This window comes from Artemia sp. Qi Xiang Cuo, chromosome 14 (assembly GCF_049724085.1).
Source record: "Artemia sp. Qi Xiang Cuo chromosome 14, ASM4972408v1, whole genome shotgun sequence".
Taxonomy (NCBI): Eukaryota; Metazoa; Arthropoda; class Branchiopoda; order Anostraca; family Artemiidae; genus Artemia; species Artemia sp. Qi Xiang Cuo.
The window spans coordinates 49721069-49744631 of record NC_142807.1 but is presented as its reverse complement, the minus strand read 5'-3'; the positions used below and the strand labels follow the sequence as shown (position 1 = coordinate 49744631).

At 35.1% G+C, this 23563-nt stretch overlaps 2 protein-coding genes across 8 annotated transcripts in view; one reads left to right on the top strand and one right to left on the bottom strand.

Annotated features, from left to right (window-relative positions):
• LOC148944570 (uncharacterized) overlaps window positions 1-23563 on the top strand; it is an 80817-nt gene that overhangs the window by 18204 nt on the left and 39050 nt on the right. For all 7 annotated transcript variants that reach the window (XR_016142841.1, XR_016142840.1, XM_089100210.1 and 4 more), the window contains 3 exons: window positions 16681-17026; window positions 21559-21706; window positions 23226-23410. Coding sequence is in view for 5 of the 7 variants with exons in the window: in XM_089100210.1 (XP_088956336.1) it covers window positions 16953-17026; window positions 21559-21706; window positions 23226-23410 (407 nt within the window). In the remaining 2 variants the exon portion in view is untranslated. The remainder of the gene's footprint in view (window positions 1-16680; window positions 17027-21558; window positions 21707-23225; window positions 23411-23563) is intronic.
• Window positions 3090-10598, bottom strand: LOC148944571 (ras-related protein Rab-13-like). The gene is made up of 2 exons (XM_089100495.1): window positions 10477-10598; window positions 3090-3431 (listed from the first exon to the last, which is right to left on the bottom strand). The coding sequence occupies exons 1-2, from the start codon at window positions 10562-10564 to the stop codon at window positions 3196-3198; spliced, it is 324 nt and encodes a 107-aa protein (XP_088956621.1). The 5' UTR covers window positions 10565-10598; the 3' UTR covers window positions 3090-3195.

Below are 23563 nucleotides of genomic sequence, written 5' to 3'. Positions count from 1 at the left end.
AGGGAAATCTTTTTGCAAGACAGTGGAGCTAATTTGAATGAATATTTCGGCCCTATGTCCAAGGGCCGTCCTTGGACAGCCCTTGGGGGAACATACGCTAAATGCTCTATGTACAAATTTAATTAAAAATGATCTTACAAAATATTTTAAAAAACTAATAGACATTAACACAGAACCGGTCAAAAAATGACCTTTGAGGTTAGCTGCCAAAAAGGCTGGATTAGCAATAAGAACGTGTTTTGAAATTATTTTTCTTTTATCTCATTGAATCGCCTTGTTTTAACTCACTTTTATCAGTTCTGGTTGAACTTCGCTGAAGTAAGGATGCTAGGACTGCTTTGAAAATTTTTTAATTTTTCGTTTATTAGTCCCATGTTGCTGTGAGTCTTTCATCTTTTATATATTTTTCTCTTGCTGAGGACGGCCCTTGGACATAGGGCCGAAATATTCATTCAAATTAGCTCCACTGTCCCATCTTGAGTAACAAGAGAAACTACTTTTAGCATGGGAAATATCTCCATCTTTTATTCTCCGCTTGAAAGATTCTTTGTTTTTGGTTTGAAGCATAAACGGTAATAATATGTATTTATTAATAATACAAGATAAGATATATTCCAACAAAAAAAGAATATAAAAGAACATGCTATAAAAATGCAAACTGACTCCCATAAAGGCTCCATGGCATGTAAAAGAGGCTATACACTTCTGGGCCCCTCTAACTTTATATCAAGTTATTTAATTAATTTCTTATAATTTTAACTTTTAATTTGAACTTTTTTCCATTTTTTGTAATTATTGACAAACTTGGGTATTTTTTTTAATAGCCTACCGTCGTCAACGAAAATATCAAACAAACAAATTAAATCGCTTTGAATATATTAAGCAAATGGGTTGTTCCAATTTGAAATGAGTCTCCTCAGCTTTAAAAGTTTATAAAAAGGGTAGATTAAGTAGAATATAGGAGATTATGAGGAGAATAATGAAACTGCTGGGATTCCCGAGGGGGGAGGAGCTGGACCGAAAAGTCGCTCCTGTGTATTTGCTTCACTCGATTCACGGTAATTTAGAAAAGAGGAAAAGGACAAAATACATATTTGAAAGCCTAGGGGGGGGGGGATTTGTCGTTTTTTCCATTTTTTTTAAACGAAAGTACCTAAAAAAAGACCTTTCTTTTTATACGAAAAAAAGCAAAAAGTTATTTTTAAAATATAGAGGGGGCAAAAGAAAATCCGATAAAAAATTATAAAAAAATTATAAAAATTATAATCCGATAAATGTATCTGATAAAAATTTTGAGATAACGATTTTGTTAAAAATAGTTCAATGATCACATAACGAAAAATTTGGTGTTGACACAACCCCCAAATGCCCGGGGCAGGCGTTGTAAGTTATGTCCTGGGGGGATATATGGTTTTTATGGAAGAAATGTTCGTATAAACTTCAGAGAGGGCTCATTTGTTTGGAAATTGAAAGTTCTAGTTCCCTTTTTAAGAGTCAAAAGATATCGGAGGGTAACCAGCTCCCCCCCCCTCCTCTCACACCTATTTTCCCAAATGCATCTGATAAAAAGTTTTAGATAGCTATTTCGTTAAAAATAGCTATCCACGTTCATACAACAAAATCTCTAGTATCGACACAACCCCCCAAACCACGTAGGCAGGCAGTATAAGTTATACCCTGTGGGCATATAAAGCTCTTACTGAAGGGATACTCGTACAGACCCCATAGAAGGTTAATTTAATTGAAAATTAAAAGTTCTAGCTTACTTTTTAAGAGTCAAAAAAGATCAGAGGGCACCTAGCCCCCCCCCCCCTCCCCCTCTCACGCCAGTTTTCCTCAAAAACACATCTGATAAGAACGTTGAGATAGCCATTTTTTTTAAATGCTTCAAAGACCACATAACAAAAACTCCGGGATTGACACAGCCCCCAGGGCCCGAGGGCAGGCGTTGTAAGGTATGCCCTGAGGGAATATTGATTACCAATAGATATATCAAAAGAATCGGATTTTTACGCTGATTTTAAATATGTGTTTTTTCCAGGGGTGTTCATATTGACCGTATTGACAGTGGCCGTATCGTATTGATCAAATTGACAATGGTCCTAGAATGTCGCGAGAGGGCTTATTTGAACGGAAATTAAGTTCTAGTTGCTTTTTTAATCGAAAAACAAAACAAAATTTAAAAATAGAATTACTTTTTACAAAAATCTGCATTTTGATGTCTTTTCATACTAGCAGTCTTTTCAAAGATATTTTATTTTTGAAGCAATCAATAGGTTGGTGGTAACAAACTGTAACTTATTATCTGGTTAACGTATTATTGTAAACTCATTCTACTAATCTTTTCCGTTTTACCTGGGCTAAAATGAGTACAGATACCGATTAACGGGAGTTGGAAGTTTTTTCTATGGGAAGTGAAAATTTTGCACCCCAGTCACCATTTCTGCATTTTGCAAATTTTAGCGTGTCTATTACGAGATTTTCAGCAGTTGAGGGAGGGTATTTTGAAGGGTACTTAGGTGAGATCCCCTTTATGCAGATACACACACAGGAATGATTCGTCTTCAAAATGACATTGGACAATGCAAGGCTATCCTTATAAAATCTGTAGGGAAAATTGCAAATCTGGACTATAGCTTGGGACTATCTTAACCAGAGAGAATATAATAGTGAATTAAGATTCTGAGTTTTCTGTATAAAAGCACTTCAAAATTTTCAAATGGTGTGTTATATTGAACGTCAAACGAGACATTTTTGTCTAAAACTATTTGACTTTTGAAGTTTCTGAGATATATTGCCGCGAGTTTTTTATTATATATAGATAGATGTCATTATATATATAATATATATTTTAATATATATTATATATAGACAGATAGATTTATTTTTCATATTAACGATAAAATAATAACACTACTATCTACAAATCTCCGCAAAGGCTCCATGGCCTATAGAAGGGGAATTATGAAACAAACCTCATGACAGTAAACTATTAAACATTTAAACATTTAACAAGTAAAGCATTTGCTTCATAAAAATGGAGAAATAAAATAAAATAACTGAAGGAAAGAGAGTTCATTAAATAAGCTTTATCATACTTTAATTAATCACAACGTCTACAACGATAATGATAATAAAAAAAATGATTCGGCTATTATTCGGATGGGAACCCTCTTAAATGAGTTGCCATGACATCTAATGGTGTTTACTTGAATAGCATTTAAATACCTGCTTTATTGATTTAAACCAACAAGTCAGATTGTCGAATGTCTTTTTGTCTGTTATGTCATACATCACTACAGCAGCTTTAATTCCTTGGAAGTAGGACGGACTTATTTTAAATGTTCTTTCATCTACCACAGTATCGTAAATGTGGAGACATACTGGAGTGCCATCTACATCATATGTTTTTGGAGTGTAATCAACTGGACCTAAAATGTATCAAAATGTAAATTCGGCCTACTTCAATTTGGTTTCAGTTTCAACCTAAAATTTTAATGCCTAAGTTGTGCGTTGATATTTTGTTTTATGTTACTACTTCATGGCTCGTTCAATTTTTAGTTATTGAAGTAAAATAACAAGTAAGTTAAATACTTGAAAATTAAAGAAAAATTTCAAAAAATAAAATAAACATTTTAAATCTTTTCTATGATAAATTGAGTAAAAATGGAACGGAAGAAATTGGTATAAAGGCTCATCCACATTGAGATTTTTTTAATACTGAAATATAGCCAATGCTGATTTGATCCCATCAGATTTTTCATAGAACGTTATGATTGACTTAAAAATATAATGAAAAACTCTGATAGTCTCCAATTAGCGCTAGCTAAATCTCTGTCTTAGTAAAATTTCATTGTGAATTGGCCTTAAGCGGTGCAGTTGACACTGTCTCCTCGGATTAGGCCATGTGCAGGGAAAAAGGATACCGCTCAAATATCATTAGATATTTATTAATCAGCAATGCTTTAATTATTAATCTATTCTTAAGATTTTATTATTAAGTTTGATAATCAGTAATCTTATCTTATAGTTGTATAGTAGATTAGATAATTCATGTCATCTACATTATTTTAGACAGTACAATTTGTCATGATGCGACTTCAGGTAATATATCTATAATGTAAATTCAGGTATAATTTAAATTAAGGCTTATGAAAAAATAACATATTAATATCCCCCCCCCCGCCTCAACTAAACAGAGTAATAATCAGTGAAACTACTCTGTCCCTATTTTGGGAGGAAGCTTTTTTTCGATTTTTCTTTTCCTAACATTAAACTTCAATACGAGGAAAAGCTTTTTGACAAAAATAAATCAAATCAACCACCCCCATTTCTCAACTCTGATTATGCTAATGGCTTAGAATTGATTATGGGTGTAGTGGTGGTAACCTTCATGTAGTGCACCTGAAGATGGTAAGCACAAACAAGGGCCTACTACTGCTAATTTCAGTCTCCATCCAGCCACTGGTCTTCCTGCCCCGTGTCTGACGGTGAAGTGGGATGTTTTATGGAATACACGGCCGAGATGGGATAAATTAAAGCCAGTAGTGGCTGCCGAAATCATATATGAGTGGAGGGGGGGCGTCAGTTCCCCTAGACATCTGAAGTGCCGAGCATAGAGCAAAGCAAGATGCCTGAGGAGTAATCCAAGGTGGCAGTAATACGAGCTCTAGTGCTAGTACTGATCCTGGTGATCTAGTGCTGCTGATGGCTGGTGAGCGCTGGAGGACTGTCCCTTCTGTTTTGAGGGATGAGTCTTGCCTGCGCAAGTCAGTCTGATGCTGGTGGTTGGATTTCTCGAGATATGAGAAAGCGACGGTGGACACTTTGAAACTGCCCAGAAAGGCTCTTGTATGAAGGGAAAAGAAAAAAAAGATCGGTAAGTTCTATCTCAAAATACCAGAGCTGATGGGGCACCAATATCCCAGCGGCTATTGGTGCTATATTATTATTATTATAAATGTTTTGGCTGTAGAGGCAATGGACCGTTGCGGCCATATCGTTGTGGCCCATTATATATTGAGGCACCCATAACATAAAAACGATCACCTTAGTTATTGTTAATTCTTAATCAGTCTCATTGTTTTATAACGGATTGAAAATTAATTGTTTCTTCTTTTCTTTTTCTATTCATTTCTAAACAAGACGAATCGAATCAAGAATATTTTTTGATTCTGGTATCAAAATATTAAAGGAAAGAGTTGAGCTTTGCTTCAATTTATAATTTATTGTCACTTTTAAACAGCATTTGAGTCGAATTGGCCTCTTTTTCTCCCAAAAGACTCCTTAAAGTTAAAGAGCAATGGCGCGTCCAGGATTTTTAGCGGAGGGGGAGTTACAAAAAAAACTTTAAAAGCACATTAAAAATAATTTTTGTTACGTTTTTAAGAGCTGGATAAAAATTTTGGAAGGTTGTCAGACCCTGTAACCCCCCGCCCCCCACCTCTCGGATACGTTTTTGTTAGAGAGGCTTCTGATATAGTATATACTTTAAGTAAACCCTATTACCATGACCTTAAAATGGCATACTAAAAATGAGATTTGTGAACTCTCTTTTATTTTTCATAAATTTGAAAAAGAAAAATGTAACAGAAAATAACTTACTTTTAAAAAAATGACCTATAGTCTCTACTTCAGAATAATAAATATGGAATCGAAAAAGATGTATTTAAAAAAGAAAATCTAACAGACGATATATTTCTTCAAGAAAAATAACCCGGATTTTTATTTCAACACCTTCACGTTAGTTTGAAAATTAAATCTACCTTATTCTTCAAAAAGCCAAATGTTAAATTGAACTTTTGTTTGGGTGGGGGTGTCAAGTCCCCTGGCCCCTTCCCTTAATACGGCCTTGGCTGCTGACTCTAAATGTGTATAATTTTGTTAAAAGTAAATGAAAAATGGAGGGAAAAATGTTTTAATTTTGGTTAACCTTTGGTACCTTTTTTAAATGAGCCTTTGGTTTTTAATTACTATACTGCTATAAAATTTGAAGCGGAAAATTTCCCCCAGGCCTTATCGAGGGGGGGGGGGTTTCCCCCATCGAAATTTTTTTCCTATTCGTTAAAAAAATAAAAAAAAATAAAAAAAAAAAAATTTTTATGCGTTTTTTAAATTATTTTTGTACCCCCGCCCTATTTTTTTCTTGTAACCAACCACCCCCCCCCCCTCCACCAAAAGAAATCCTGGGTACGGCCCTGAATAGACCTTTAGGCCGAAGAAATTAGCTCGAGGGGACTGTCCATCCTTTAGCAGCCACCTCGTGCCATAACGCTTTGATATTACGGTGGTCCGAACCCAAAATGTATTATTTATGTGCTGTACAACTTTGTAGTAGATGCGCTAAATTTTACTACTGGCCGCTTGGTTGTCATATCTGAGAAACCAATCTGTCAAGTCTGAGAAACCCTTAGATGTCTTTTTGCATTCGTCCCAATTCAAAGCTCAGTGTGTATTACAGCCTTCTATATGTTGAAAGTAAAGGTAGACCAGAGGCGGTTTTAGGGGAGGACAGAGGGGGAACTGGCCCACGCGGAAAAATTTTAGGGGAAAAAGTTATAAATAAATAATCTAACGGTTATAATCCTTCCGTAATTTTTGAAATTTAATTTTTATTAAAATAAAATGAGGGTGGAACTAATAATGACAATTATTAATAAATAAAATAAAATAAAACATAATTCAATAACGAAAATTAAATGATAATAATCAAAATAAATAATAATAATTGAAGTAATCAAGTAAAGATAGTTAATTGGTCAATTGTGAATTTTGTTAAAATTTGACCAATAAATTTTTTGGGAGACGGGGGGGGGGGGCTAGTCGAAATTTTGACCCGGGCAAAAGAACGGCCAGAACCGCCACTGAGGTGGACATTAGATCTACCGTTTGCAATTTCGGATTCTTTAGTAGGCTACAAACGTTATTTTCGAAAAAAAAGTTAGTTTTCTTTGCAATATTGAATCTTTCAAAAAGAAAATAAGTGGTTTGTTTCATAAACTAAATCATTTTCTGACACATATATTTTGTTTAAATCATTCAATGTCAAGAGTGAGTAAGACCTCAGAAAGTTTCAAAATTTTAAATGTGACTACGTAGTATTCTCATGACCTAGTGTTTGAAAGACGTTTCATAAATGTCTCGTTGAACCTTATTTTATTTATTTTTTTCAATGAAAATACAAAAAAAATGCTTTTTCTGAAATGCCTTGGTGCCCCTGGATAAAACCAGCTATTAAACCACCCCAGCTTCTGCAACCTGGCCTTAAAAAATTGAGAAACTGATGTGAAAGTCAGAGTACATGAGAATTTTAAATAATTAACATCCATATAGATTACTATATTCGAGTAATCTAATTCGAGATGCTATTTCATTAGAGTTCATAGGGGTGTCATAATCATAATGTCGTAGACTGCCAACATTGGCAGGGTAATGGATGTTCAATCCGACTTTGATCCTCCTGATCTACATGACTGATCATTTCTTTGCGATTAGCTCAGAGAACCATTTTTGGCAATAATCTCGGAATTGTCAAAATCTAATATATGACCTTTAGGCTGACAGCACCGCATCTCCTATCTCCGCTGGCTAAAGTTAAACAGTCGTTTTCTATAACTGAAACGGCTTATAGAACTCTTATTGACTCAGGATTTTTAATTTTGGCTCCTGGATTACTACTGAAAATTGGTCCACTGTGTATCAAACAAATGACGTTGACTGCATGCCTTTGTCCCTCCAAAATTTATTGAGGATTAATATGAATTCCACTTCCCTGAGAAAAAATTTAAAACGTCTTATACAGATAAGCCTTATGCTTTTGAGTATATTAAAAAACCTATAAGAAAAAAAAATCAATTTTTTCAAGGCAGGTCGTATTACTGAGGCTAATAGTCTAAGGAAGCTCCTAAAGAAAATATTAAGAAAAGGAGCTTCTAATTATTATAATAGTAAAGTCAAAGATCTATATTCTAACATGCCCAAACAATGATACAGAAAAATTAAAGAAATATGCGGAAAAGGTCCTTCCGAAGTTGATTTTCATCTCACTGAACCCCCTCCTAAGCCTGCCCCCGATTTGAACTTGTACCTTGCGTCCCTCGGTCCCAGTCTCCCCCCCTTTCACTCGCGCCTCGTCCAACTATTCCTCCCAATACTTCCTTCAACATTATTTCTACCTCTGATGTTATAAATAAATCCTAAAGCTTAGAAAATCAAGTGCTTGTCCCTTGAACATTCCAGTTGACTTAATTAAATCTTTTCAGAAAAATTGCTGAGCTTTTATCAAGTCTTTTCAACCACATTAGAAAATTTGGTAAATTCCCAAGTTGCTGGAAACAAGGTTTTATAAGACCTATCCCAAAAAAATGCACCAGTCTGACTTTCGCCCCATTACACTCACTTCTGTTTTTTTCCAAACTGTACGAAGGTTTCCTCTGTGACTGGCTTAAGGATAGAATTTGTCCGCGTATTGACACCCGGCAGTTCGGTAACTTAAAGAAAACTTCCACCACCCATTACCTTGTGCACTTAATGCATACCATCGTAAGTAACCTTGATAAACCAAATGTCTGGCTGAACCTTGTCTTAGTTGATTTCCAAAAAGCGTTTGACCTGGTTGACCACACCACCCTAATTCGTTCATTACTGGTTAACTTTAAACTTGATAATCTGTTAGGAAATATTGTTATATCGTTTCTTTCAAATAGACAAATAGATCTCAAGTTGTTAAATACACAAATATTTTCTCTAACCCGCTCCCTATATATTGTGGAATTCCTCAAGGAACCTTATTGGGACCACTTTTATTTCTAGTCATGATTAACGATATTGGTAAGGAGTTTCCCCTAAGGTGGAAATACGTGGATGACTTGTCGATCCTTGAAGTATGTCACAGGAATACTAAAAGTGACCCCCTCGAAATCCTAACCCACATTTAGGATGAAGCAAAGAACCTAAATATGAAAGTAAAGTCCACCAAATCAAATATAATGACGATAAATTTCTTGAAATCCACTCCCACTTTCCTTGACCCTATCCCCCCAGATATTTCTTTGTCTTCCTTTAAATTACTTGGGGTTCACAAATTCTTCTATTTTAAAGTGGGATATCCACGTTAAAGATATTGTCCATAGATCTAATGCGTCCATGTCTCTTCTTAAGCTCTTGAATAAATTTAACGCCCCCCCCATCCCATTCTTTAAGGATCTATACTTGCTTTGTGCGCCCGCATCTTGAATATGTTTGTCCAGTTTGGCATCCTGGCATCTCCCGTGATGAATCAGATTAAATTGAATCTATTCAAAAAAGAGCCCTAAGAATAATTTTTAAAGAAACTTTGGTACCATATTCACTCCTTCTAAAAAAGGCCAAGCTGGAAACTCTTGGAACAGGAAAGGAACGCTGTGCCACCGTTTTGCAACAAATGCAATAATAAACCCTCCCACGGAAAATATTTTCCCCAAAAGACGCTCCCCATCCAGACACCGCCTGCCACGTACTGTTTCTGAACCCGTCCCTATCTTATCCCCCATCCGTTGTTTAACCTCGATGTATGAAAAAAACCGGTGTCTCCTTCATTACTGATCAAATAAACCACTAGTTTTTTTATGCTTTTTTTGTTTTTCTGGTGATACCCATGCTTGTGTCCGTTTGGTTCTTCCGTTCCCTCTCCCTTGTTTATATACTCTCTTTTATACCTTTTTAACCCTATTTTTATCTCAATTTTTTTGGGGTTTTGTTTTAGTTTTTGCCTTTTTAACTTTCTTACATTTGACACTTTTTGGTTTTTAGACTAATGAATGGCTTTGCCTTTCTGATATTGTTGTTTTTTGGCATTGTTTAGCGAGTTTTTTAGTTTTTGTGCTATTGCTATGTTTTTGTTTTTTATTATATGATCCCGAACTGCGAATTCGGCCCTTCGGGGCTTGTGATAGTCATTTTTTAAAATAAATATCTTATCCTAAATGCCTTTTTTATGCTCTTTCATAATTTAATAATCGCGTCTGGGGGAAATCACATGTTGAGTCCTTAAAGGAACTAAAAACAAACCTGACCTAACCTAATTTTTAAAAAGAATTCTTGAAAAGAGCCTAAAATCCCTCAAAATGGCAGTAAAATTGACGTCATTTTTGAGGGATTTCAGGCTTTTTAAAAATTTTTGCAAATTTATTTTAATTATAACACTACTATTAAGACTAATGAAAATAATAATTACCATTCTCTCTCGCTAGTTTTTTTTAGAACACACATTTTTAAACTTTTGTTCACTATGGGCTGTTTTGAGCGCTTTTAGCTCCTTTAAGGACTCAAAAGGTAATTTCCCCCAGGAACGATTACTTAATTATGAAAGAGCATAAAAAAGATACAAAATTATGTATTCACTTTCATCTTAGCTAAATTATGCGATGAACTGCATATTCACCGTAATAATTTCAAGAATATTGAATACCACCAGAAAATTAGAAACAATGAAATTACCGTTTGTTCTGTCAGCTTTTATTTTCCAGAGTATTTCATTTTTGCCAACAGAAGATTCTCCAATAACAATAACTTTATAGCTCGACATTCTGATTATCACTTTATTTCCTTCCTCCTATTTACTTAGATATACTCAAGATTTTTCTTATCAAAAGGTAACTTCCGCTATTGCGGTATCCATATCTTTTTCCGCTATGATCACACCTTTTTTGCAATAACTCATATAATAATGATCTAAGACAGGATTTTTATTTTTGTTTTTGTTTTGTGTTATTGGTATGCGTTTGTTCCATTTAAATCTCGATCTTTTTTATTTTTTCACATTGACACCCCCCCCCCCAAAAAAAAAATGGAAAACCAACTCATAACTTTAATGAGCCTAACCAGTTCCTGCTTCAAGATATAAAGAAGGAAAAGTGTGCCGCAATTTTATTGGTTTACGTCTGTGACATAGTTTTGTAAGCCAGTCACACTGTTCCTTAATCATAGGTCAGGTTAGGGAAGCTAAATAGCAACTCCTTTTCAAAAGCTTTTTGGTTCTCTGGTGTGAATTTTTAAGGCAGTAACGAAAAGACAAGTTAAAATCCACCTGATTGGTCATCGCATGTAAAATTTAAGTCAGTAAAAAGGATGAAAAGCTTTTGAGTCATAGTATTTAAAAAAAGTAAACTCTATGTTTCTATATGACTAAATTATTTTGACTAATCAAAATAATTTAGATTAAAACTTATAAGCTCGGATTATGAAAAAAATTGTGAAAGGCAATTTTCTTTTTCACTTGATCATGAACGTCATAAAAAGGTCACAATATAAAACCGAAAACCAGACTATTTAGATTCAATCCTGTAAAAGCTTGGATACGAGGATATTTACTTCCTATAATTAAATGACTTTGTTGTGTATTCCATTCAGACATACTCCACCGAAGTTTAAATAACCTAACTTTTATTGCTTTATTCAGTCTCTATGCATTGCGCTCTATCTTTTACAAGACGTAGTTACTTCCACCGTTCACCCGCGCCGTAAACTCAAACAGTATGAAAAATAAACGTAGCCCCGGTCGCCTGCGAGTCGAGAGGACTTGTCGGTCGTGTGTCGAACCTAAAACGTGGTCGCCCGCCTGAGACTCGTGGTAGGCGGGCCTATTAGGCTTATGTCGCTTGTTAGCCGGTGAGTCCATGTGACTTCAGTCCCCCGTTTTGCATACAAGTCCAGTGGACATTGTCCGTCATTAGTCAGCCTAAAAATTTCGGTAATCCCCATTGCAATTCCAGCGGGCTTTCCCAGTAAGCAAAGCTCATTTGAATTACCCTTACTCCATGCCTATCTACCTTAGTTCTGCCCTAGGATGGATGATTGAATATCTATCAACATAGGAAGTGACATCATTTTTTACACAATTCTGAGGGTTATGCCAGCTTCGCTTCTCACTGAGACTATCTGTCTTGGCTTTACTCCAACTAGCCATGACTCTCAAGTCTTTCATCACTTCCACCAAGTTGATTTTAATACAAAATCAACGGGAGCATGTTCCAGGTGCGGCAAAAAGTTAATGATATTAAATAAAATTAATCTTTTTCGTTCCAAGTGAGAGCTAATTAAAATTTGTAACTATCGAAAATTAAATTCATTTTAATTTTTGTGATTACGGTTAACTAGCGAATTATTTTATTTTACTTCTGCACAATCATCATCAAATTGGGAAAAAGAGTAAAACGGCCGAGTTTATAATAATTAATGAGTAATAAAGCATTGACGCTCACATTTTTAATATTTTACTCATCACTTATCAAAAATATTCATATTTTAATAATCATTGTAATGCGTATTAAGGAATTAGTTAATAAACCTTTAAAAAAAAAATTATAAAATTTGGTGTACATACGTATTAAATTAAATTTCCACCATTAGCATACTAGTGATAATTGTCCATGTTCCAGTTCTTCTTCTTTTTTTTAAATAGAGGCTTTAGGATTCTAGTCTATCTAGGTTTCTTTCCCCCCGCAAAAGGTAGGGATGTGCTCTGCCAAATCACTGTGATGCAATATATTTTGATGACGCTTTTTCTTTTACAAGTCTCCATTTTCAGCCTTCATGGATGACATGGAATTAGATGTTGATATCTTATCTTTTGTTATGATTTACACTTATTGTATTTTTAATTTGATGGTAGGGATGGTATTGACTGCTGATTCTGTCATCGACATGTGTGTTTCTTTAGTAAACAGCAAAATTGGGGGAAACTCAAAAAGGGCAAAACAAATCGTTATATGGATTCTATTGTTCAAGTCTGGGTGTATGAGGTCTAGTGTTACTGTCGGGAGCACAGCCACGTGGATCAATTCTTATGTCTCACCATCATCACTAGTGACATAATTAATTATTAATTTATGTGACCTTAGATGAACTGTAGTTCTGTGTATAAAAATTGATAATCACAAGAAATTTTATTTTTAACAACTTACTTATTCAAAAGTCTTACACTCTGTTAATCGAGCCAGTTACAACCTAGGTCAGGTATAGTGAAATTTATTTCTTGTTACTACTTATTACTACAACCACCACTATTACAGCTACTACAGTCTGACTGCAGCACCAAGCCACCTGAGATGGACACAGCTTCGCATGCTCCTCCTCCGCCTAAATCTATTCACAGCTCCACTCTTTACTCCCTCACCTTAAGTTCTAATTTCCTTGAAATTCTTCCTTGTGGTCTCTTTCAACCCTTTTCGGGGACGACCTGCTTTTTGTTTGGCCCCAGATGGATGGCCAAAGAGAAGAATCTTTGGCAATCTGCCATCCTTCATCCGTAAAACATGTCCTAACCATCTCAACGTTTCTTTCACTATAGAACTAGAAAGTGGGATAAAACAGCGCTTGGTTGACTTGCTGGATTTAGAATCCTTTGTCAGAAGGGCGAAGGTTCGATTCTTGCTGTGGTCAGTTATTTGATTTGAGACGGGGGTCAGTAGCGTGATTCTGTAAGATCAGCCAGAGCCGACCCAGCTCTAAATGAGTACCTGGAGAAATATGGGGAAGGTAAGCAGGAAGGGTATATGAAAGCACAGGATGGCTGGCCCGCAACCCCCATTGAACTTCCTGGCTAAAGGGCCTTGAAACGGAGATCAGCACCGCCGGTTTGGACTTTAAAGGGTCTAGCGCCGCATCCTTTACCTTTACCTACCTCTAATCAGCCACAAGTTAATCAGTGAGCAAGATCATCTTTGCAACAATATTATTGGGTGGAAAGGGTGTCAACAGGAGAGGATAGAGAGGTGCGTCTACCCTCTATTGAAAAGTCAAACATTTATAAAATGGGTAATTTTGTAACATTCCGAAAACATGTGGCGCTTTTGCAGTTCAACAAAAACCACCTACTACTTGAGAGTATGCAATTTCAGTCAATACGATTCTGCATTTATGCTTATAACGTTTAGTTTTATTTACTTTGTGACCAGGGAGGTAATTAAGAATAGGATGTGTTAAGGGATTATTCTTAGTTTTGAATTAATGAAATAGAAGTCTTGAAAAAGGGCAATATTTAAGAATGTGTACCCACACAATCTGGGCGAACGATTTTCACGAGTTGGCTTTTAACCCATCTTTTGTTAAAAAATTACGTCGATCATTTTCTAGACGGTTGGAAATATTTAATGAATCACTGTCATCTTTGTCAGAAATCTAGAACCTCGTTGGCCTTTGAATATAATTAAATTTATATCTTCTGTCTTCGGAGGAGAAAAACTAATATCTCGGTCAGTTATTGGTTACGGATCATAAATTATCGTTTTCAGTCATCTTAAAATTACTCTATTTTTCTTATGCTAATATTTTTTGCAGAACAAACTTAAAATTTAGGATTTTTTCATGTTTAGAATTAGTATAAAAAGTAGATCCAGGAGATGCATATATTAAAACTATCATAAAGTATTTTAAAATTTAAGTTTCTATTGTCAAGGTCCACTCTTAACGTACAGCTCATTACTACAAACTGTTTAATTCAGGGTATTCTCAAATATGAGCGAGGGGGTCCTTCCCTTCAACCTCGTTTTTTGTCCAAATTTAGCTTTTGTATAATCCTATTTTTGGAAATGAAACCCATCCCTTAAAGTTACGTTAAAATATGTCTCTTTAGGTAGGACGAGGGGGAAAGGTTTTAAAGCCCTGGAAAAGACTTTCACCGCAATAGTTTTCGTATTTTTAGGGAAGGGGAGTGCATCGTATAAATTATGTATCTTTATTCCATTTCAATATAGTAAGATCTCTTTTATCACTTAGAAAGGCCAACTGAACTGTCAGTCTCCATTCAAACGAATATTCTCTCGATAATCAACGACTAGTCGTACTCACGAATTCTTGGCTAACTTCTTAAAAAGAAGAAAATTTTTGCGTTTCCCAAATAAGCGCTTGAAACTTCCGGTATTGGGTTCTTAGAAATGCTGAATGCAATGATGTAATTTTTATTACATTTTTATTGTAATTTTATTTCAGAGGCTCTTAAAAATTATATTTCTAAGTCTCATGGTCAAAAGGATCCCAACTAATCAAAAAACTAAAAAAAGAACTTTAGTTTTGCTGGAAATAGGCCCAAAAGCTTTTTTCTCAACTGCTTGAAACTCAAATCCTTCAAACATGTGTCAAAAAGATTCTAGAAATATATATATATATATATATATATATATATTTTTTTCTTATTGTTCGAACTTCCAAGGGCCCTTCCTGGAGCCAGTATTAGAGGACCTTAGTTTTTTTTTATTAAAAAGGGAAAAGGCGTTGAGGGTAGAACAATAGGCCATAAACCTTGTAGTCTCTGATTGACTTGAAACTTATATCAGCAAACTCCTGGGTCCAGGGAACCCTGGTAAAAAAAAAAGTGGGGTCATCCTTCACTCCTCTCAAAACAAAGTGAGCCAATCTGGATTCTTCAATCGGCTATATCCGTCTTTATTCATGGGGGCCACAATGCATAAAAATTGATATTTTGTTTCAATTAGTATTTTATGTGTCTGTTTTTTTTTTTGTTTTTTTTTACAGATTACTTTTAATATTCGTAATTATTTTGTCATCAATTTTTATTTTAATACGTTAAATCACACAAAACCTAATAGTCGCTAATTAAGTAATTAAGGCTTGTTGTCTCCTTAACAATATCGCGAGGAACCACGTTTTGGTTGAGATGCAAGCCGCGTCCCTCTCAATCTCAATCCTCGTCACCATTCAAATTTCAAACAAAAGACCCTGCAGCAGCCACATAAACTTACTCCTCCTGAAACTTGTTTTGAGAGGGTTTCAGTCATCTAACGGGAAGAGCTTCCCTTTTTAAAGTAAGATCATTCTCTAAAAAAACAGCCAAAGTAATATTAAAATTATGCTTCTGCGAATGATTAGATTTGAAAATAATTACTACAATGATATTTGTATCTTGTTCTATCGAATCAGGTTCGGCTTTTATCTAAATTGCAGGGTTTTGAAAATCCTTTTCATAGAAGATTTCAAAAATGTAATTTGGTACATGGTAAAGTTGAAGTTCAGCTGTTGAATAATATCAAAACTTCCGTTGTGCGTTGAAACATTAAACCCCTACATTGAATGAACAATACTACACCAAAATCTTGCAGATGGGACGTAAACATTAGCAACAAATTGTTGTATGTCGGGCTAGCGCTTCGCTTCTCATGAAATTTCCTTTAAACGTTATCTCTTTTCTAAGATGTGGTACTTGGTCTTAGGTGCAATTTTGGGCCATTTATTACCTCTAGTAATGTGATAAAGACTCACTCTCATTAAGCCAGGTCCTCCCTCACACGTCTCATCAACTCGTGTAATCATTACAAGGAAGATGAATTTTTCTGAAAATTAATCAATAGTTGAAGGTTTTTATGGAATTGACTCACCTTCCCTTTCAAGAAAGATGTCGGCTTTTTGACTACCTCCCTTTGAAAGGAGGCTGAAATGGTATCACATACTAAAATGCCTTTTTACTGGGCACTTATGGGATTTATGGGATTGGCTGACCTCCTCTTCCAGGAAAGAAGTCAGCTTTTTGATCGCCTAACTTTAAAATAACGCTGAAATGGTATCACTTACTAAGGTGCCTGTTTACCATGAAATTGAGAATATATTGTCTTTTTTGCCATTCACCTCAACTATCTCTTAGTATTCTAGTTTGTTTTGACATTATGGATATTTCTCTCTCTGTTTTAGTTCGCCAACTGCTGTCAAAGAAACACGTCCCATCTGTAATTGCTTTCTTCACTTAGCCTATAGTAGACCTCATCTTGGACTTTTTAATGACAAAACCAGAAAAAAGAAGAACGTAGATGCTCTCAAGCGCCATCTATTTCCCGGGGCAACGGTTTTGAGCTTTGGGGAAGGTAGTTGGCTCTCGCTCATTGCAGCTAAACTTGGAGCAACCGTTATAGCAATTGAAACAAATCAAATGTGCCGAAGAGTCATCGAAAGGTATTCTGAGAGCAATGGACTTCAAAACAATCTTACCATCTTATCAGGATCAATTGACAAGTTTCCGGAAAGAGGCTTTGATAAAAAGGTGATTTTTCTTTCTTTCTTTTAAGGATTGATGACAATTGATATTAACGACGAGGATTAACGACAATTACTGTTTTTAATTTTAAAATTGGCGACTAGCATTCATAACTGTTGACAAGGATCGACACGAACGACCAGGATTGACTACAATTACTCTTTTTAACTTTAAATCGACGACTAGAATTGATGACTGTTGACAAGGACTGAAACGAACAACGAGGATTGACGACAATTACTGTTTTTAATTTTAAATTGATCACTAGCATAGATTAATGTTGACAGGGACCGACACGAACGACGAGGATTGACTACAATTACTATTTTTAACTTTAAAATTGACGACTAGAATTGATGACTGTTGACAAGGACTGACACAAACGACGAGGATTAACGACAAACACTGTTTTCAAACAGTTCGTGGTAACGAACTGTAAGTAAGGAGCGACCCGGCTCAATGGTAACCGAAACTCTAGAAAACGGGTTTTTGATACAAATAGATACATCAAAAGAATCATATTTTAATGCTGATTTCAAATGTATAAGTTTCATCAAGTTTAATTCTGCCCATCAAAAGTTAGGCGCCTGAGAAAATTTGGCTGATTTTCGAAAAAAGGAGGAAAAAAAAGGAAGACCCCCTAAAAGCTATAGAACCTTAATGAAAATCACACCATCATATTCAGCGTATCAGAGAACCCTACTGTAGAGGTTTCAAGCTCCCATCTACAAAAATGTGGAATTTTGCATTTTTTGCCAGAAGAAAGATCACTACTGATTTGTGGAAGTTCAGCATTCTTAATTACTATAATCTCAGGGGGATAAAAGGGGATATTTGGGGTAACTATAAAATATGGAGTAATTGAATTAAATTTAATGAAAAAAAATATATATATCAGTGAATACTAAGATCCACGGTAAATTAAAACGAAAATAACAAATACTTCAACATAGTCTCCCCCGTGAGGCTCTCTGACCCGGACAATATAGGTGAGGACAAAAATTAAAAAAAATAAACAAATGCATTCATCAGACATTTTTTGTATAATAAACTTACATCACCAAGCCAAATAATACCCCCCCCCCCATCCCCCGAAAAAAAAAATAAAAACAAACAATAAAAATAAAAAAAAATCCAATCTAGGCAAGGGTGTAATACATGATTCCACCCACACAAATAAACTGCAGACCCAATCCGGAGACATCAACTCGTCGGAGAACCGGAAAAAAATTAAATATGTGCAAGAAAATCTCTAACATACTTTATGAAGTGATTCTCTCACTGTCAATATCACTGAAGTGATATTGACCGGCAGAACGAACTCACAAATAGTGGAGAAATTATGCCATTCCTTTGGTTGTTTTATTTTTATTTCCTAGTGAGTAACCTATCTGTCTGATTTTTATCTGAAAGGTAAGTGTATATTCCTAATTTTTGGAAGGTATATTTGTATAGTATATAGCTAAATTCCTTTAATTTCTCATAATTAGTACTTTATTTATAACCACGTAAGAAGTAAGTGATAGATATATGTCGGTAGTGCTCCGATTTTCAAGTATTTTACGCACATTATGTTCAAGCGTTTTATTACTGTGATACTACTGCTACTACTAACAACTCACCGCAGCACCAATCCACCTGAGGCCAACACAGCTAGGCACGCTCCTCCTCCGCCCCAATCTGTTCAAAGCCTCCCTTTTTACACCCGCCCACGAAGTTCCCGTTTCCTTTAAATCTTTCTTTATAACGTCCTCCCACCCCAGACGGGGACGACCTGCTTTCCGTTTATCCCTAGACGGTTGGCCGAAAATAACAATCTGTCATCCGCACAACGTGCCCTAGCCACATCAACCTTTCTTTCATTATAGCCCTAGAGAGCGGTATTGAACCACATTTTTCGTATAGCCTATTGTTTGAAATACGGTCAGTCAGCCAGGTACCCGGAACAATCCTTAAGCAATTTCTCTGGAAAACATCTAGCAAATCTTCATCCGCTTTTCGGAGCGTCCATGCTTCAGAGCCATATTTGACCACTGTCATCATTGTAGCTTCTAATATTCTAACCTTGCTTTGCAGACTGATCTTCCTATTCTTCCAAACTTTTTTTTAACTGAGAGAAAACACCCTGTGCCTTGGCTATTCTATTTTTGATATCTTCACTGCTCCCACCATCTTTACTAAGAATACTACCAGAGTAAGTGAAGCTGCCCACCGGATCAATCTTTTCGTTACCCAATGTCACCTTTTCATCTTCACTTAATCCTAGCCTTAGTGACTTAGTCTGTGATAACAATAAAAAATAATATGTATATATTTTTTCAAATAAATATTCAATTTTTCTTGTATGTATTCATTTAAAGAGATCACAGAAGCGTGTCTAAAGAAAGAGCCACTCTCTACACCACTTAAGGATAAAAACAAAACAATTTAAATAGTATTACTGATTAATTTTACTTTACCATAATACTTTCTTGAATGGTTGTACTTTTCATTAAAACCAGGAAGGTTACTTAAGGTAACTTCCACAGACCTAGTGCTGTGTTCTTGTGTGTACTCAAAATGTAAGCTATGAGATCTACAACTACTATAGAAATTTCAATCTATTGGGTTAAAGGCTGGGTAACTGGTTAAAAAAATGGGGCTGGGTAACTGGTGATCACCTTCAAAATCTAGCATCTACTGATTGGTGAAGATTGGTGGAAATTCTAAGTTACGGGTTTACTGGTTCTAACTAAGATTGTACAGCTAGGATTGTAACTAAGGACGCGTGAAATTCGTATCTGATCTATCTAGAGGGGGGGGGGGGTTTCCAATAGTGGGAGAAAATAACAAACCTATTTAATTATTATAGTCTCGGGGGGATGCCTACCCCCTCCCCCTCAAGATTAATATGGAGGCTCCCGTCATGGAAATAATTACGAGATCAAAGTGAATTTCGTAACATTATCGATCTTTGAATCTAATAGTACGTTCAGGCATAAATTATCCTTAGCGTTTCGCGAGGGGTAAATGATATTAGAAGGTATGTAGGCCGTCTAAAAATGGTGTCTTTTATTTAGCTTTTCTAAAACCGTGCCAGTTAAGATAAGAAGCTTGATTTTCGGTTTTTATCCTTCTAATAGTCATTTTTACCGAGGATTGTGTAAATATTAAAGATTTTGGATAAATGCTCTGGAAATCATGTCATCCAGGTTTATCAAAGATTTATTTAACAGCGATTTAACTTCAGAATTCAGTGTTTTAATTTTTCAAATCGAATACTGACATTTTTCAACCTGTGTCACCATTAATTATTTTCGCCTAGTTTTCCCCTAAATTTTATATCAATTGTGTAAGTAGCAGCATTTTTCCTTTTTATTTTTTTAATGGACTTCAAATTATTGACTTCTTTTTTAGGAATTTCTTTTACCCTAGTATTTCTGTCTATACGGAGACAGCCAGAAAGATTTTGTAACCTTTGCTTCCAAAACGAAGGAACGATTTGTTCACTAAGAAAACGAAGAGGATAAGGATAATTACTGTGTAAAAAAGTGAAGTTAGGACTATGGGATTGTAGCCAGTTTTCTTTGAAGTTACAAATTAAATAATTTTTATTATTCGCTTACAAGACTGAAGGATTTGTCGATAAGCTGACCGGCTAATTCATCCAAGTGATATCTAAAAGGGATCAAACTGTATCTACAATGGAAGGATTTGGCCCAATCCCATTCGTGAATCGGCCGCAGATTAATTTGTACCCTGTCTTGGGGACAGATGGCCAACCCTGTCATAAAAGTCTTACGACCTCTACTGGAGCCTAAAGTCATGGAGACCAATGGAAGGTTGAGATTGACCTTAGTTCAGTTCGTTGCTGCCTTGCGGATTAATTCCTTCTGCCCCATCTGTTCATCATCATTTACTGGTTGCATTAGTTTTAATGTTCGTTCATCCACCCAAAGTAAATTTATTTTTGAAACTTCAAAAATCAATATTTTTAATGAAGTATAATTTTCCATGTTATTATATCGTTTATCGTAAGAAATGAAATTATCTTCTGATTTAAAATTGCTGATAATAGTGGGGAAGTAAGAGACTAATCTAAATAGATCTTCCAATGGTAGTGATCACATTTCAGGTGAGTCTTAAGAGGTTAAATTGTATTTTATCCCCACCATAAATATAATGAATTTGCATAGACGACCAATTCAGGCCTTGTTTCATTAGGGAGTACTGAGAACGATTTCGTCCTATCTAATTCCAAACGGTTGCCGGAAATCCATATGAGTGATCATTATGGAATGTTATTATCGGTTTCTAAAATCCTTGGGTGCCAGAAGAGACGAGATCTTGTCCCACAAAAAGTCATATATTTCGTCATCTTTATAAATATATTATACCCATGGTCACAACAGTAAGTAATACCTTTTTGCACTATTAAATGTTGAACTACTAAGATCCTCCAAATTATACACTTCTGTCATCTTGTATTTGTTTTTACACTATGATAGTTTTGTTTGCTGCTGAAAATGCTTTTTTTCAAAGGGTTGTTTCTCTTTCAGGCATTTGTGTGACTTGAAGCAAACGGGTAAACTCAATGTAGAACAGTTTGCGCTGGCCCTATGGCTCGTGAACCGGAAAAAACAAGGCTTTGACCTTCCTTCTACACTAACTCCCGAAATGGTACCTCCTTCAATGAGAGCTAATGAGGTGAGCTGAAGTCATGTATCTATATTATCGTAGATTTTGCTCTTAAGAAAAAAAAATTTTAATTTTGTTTTCCTCGATAAATTATTTGATTCTAATTGTAGTTCCCACGCTTAATTTCAGAATGCAATAGGAATCTCAGATTTTCAGAAAGCAACAGGAATCATGGTTCATATTATTTGCGTATTAATTCTGTAGTATTTTGGTTCTGTTTTTTTGTTGTTACTTTTTCAGAGACGTTAGGTATTTTGGCTATAAAAACGTTTTTTAGGTATATTTCCTAATCTAGGTTCTTATACTAAATTCAAAAATATGATTATTTCTATAGGCCTACATCCCAGAATTCTTGTGCAATGTTTTTCCCTGAGAAACACCAAAACCTCAAACTTTAGGCTCTAGACAAAATCATATTAGTTTTTTTGGGTGTATATAACCCCAAATAAAAAAATAAATAAAAATAAAACATCAAGCTTAGAAAAATTACATGAAAAATTATAAGCACTGAAAATTGTCTATTTGAATTCAGCATAAAAAATTGTTCTAGGGACACAATAAAACTCTTTTGAGTCAAAAATGGTGTTTATCAGTATTTTGTTCTGAAGACGGTATAGATATATAATCTTATTTCTGAAGTCTTGGCCTCAGACTGTTCAAACCAAGATTATTAAATGCTCTGTAAATTCTTTGTCTAGACTTTATAAAGATCCTTCTGTCATTTAACGCTTCTGCGCATAATTGCTAGTTTAAATTTATCAGTGAACCATTCAGGGGTCAAATTCATGCAATTCACGTTTCGCTTCTTCATTTAGTTTTTGTGTCAAAAATTTAATTGACTCTTAAACTTTGCAGGTTAATGTAGAACAAAAAATACTTCAAAATTTGGACTGTCAAGTCCAAATTTTGGACTGTCGAGTCCAAATTTGGACTACTAATGACGGTCACTGCATATGTGACCGAAATATCTAATATTTTTATGAAATTTATCACTGTCGATTAAAAAGATTTTACCCCTATTTGAACTTTTATTTATCATCATGGAAAGGCAGTATGGTCTTTGAAATTATCTGCGTTAGAAATTCATAAAAGACAAGCACACAGCATGCTAATTAAGCGTGTTAGAAGCATAGTTTATCATTATGACAATCTTGAGACTATTATGATTAAATTTGTGTTGTAATGCACAACTGCAGTCATGTCAATTTTTATTGTGATGGAATTGTTGAAACTAGAATCACATAAGTTACGGAGGTACATTTTGGGCTGTAGAAATGATTTCTGATGTTCTTGGATGGGCTATAACAGTAGTACCATTTTTTTTTTTTTTTTAATAAATCTTAAGCGTACTTATCAAGAATTAAGCAGTTAATGTGACATTTTTTCTAAATTACAATTTTTTCCACTAATTAGGGAGAGACGTAGTCATCTCTCCCTGGTCAGGCTGTGGCTTCTTTGCTCTACCCAAAGAATTTTATCTTTCATACCTTTAACCCTGTATATCATGATATCATCTTATTTATTTTAGATTGGGGCTGTAGCATCTTTAGTGCCAACGACTGTGCCTTGGGTTGTACAGCCAGCTGAGAAGGCTAAAGCTGAGGCGCTTTTTATCCAGGCCGACTTGGATGGCGACGGTTTTGTTTCTTGCTTAGAAATTAAAGACGTTTTTCTACAATTAGGAATCTCTCACCAAGTACTAGCTCATTTATGGTAAGGCTTTAAGGACTAAAAACTCAAAGTAAAAAAAAACTCAATTTTCAAGGGACTAAAGTCTCTTAAAGATGAAAAAGATCAATAAAAGGCTAGACTAAACAAAATGCCCATTTTTTGAAACAAAAAATAGTAGAGCTGTAAAATTCCTAT

Excerpts from the sequence above, each read along its gene's own strand:
- LOC148944571 (XM_089100495.1), bottom strand. The coding sequence starts at position 10,564 with ATGTCGAGCTATAAAGTTATTGTTATTGGAGAATCTTCTGTTGGCAAA. Across the intron at positions 3,432-10,476 it reads AAAAGCTGACAGAACAAACG|GTCCAGTTGATTACACTCCA; the intron begins GTAATTTCATTG and ends GATACATTTTAG.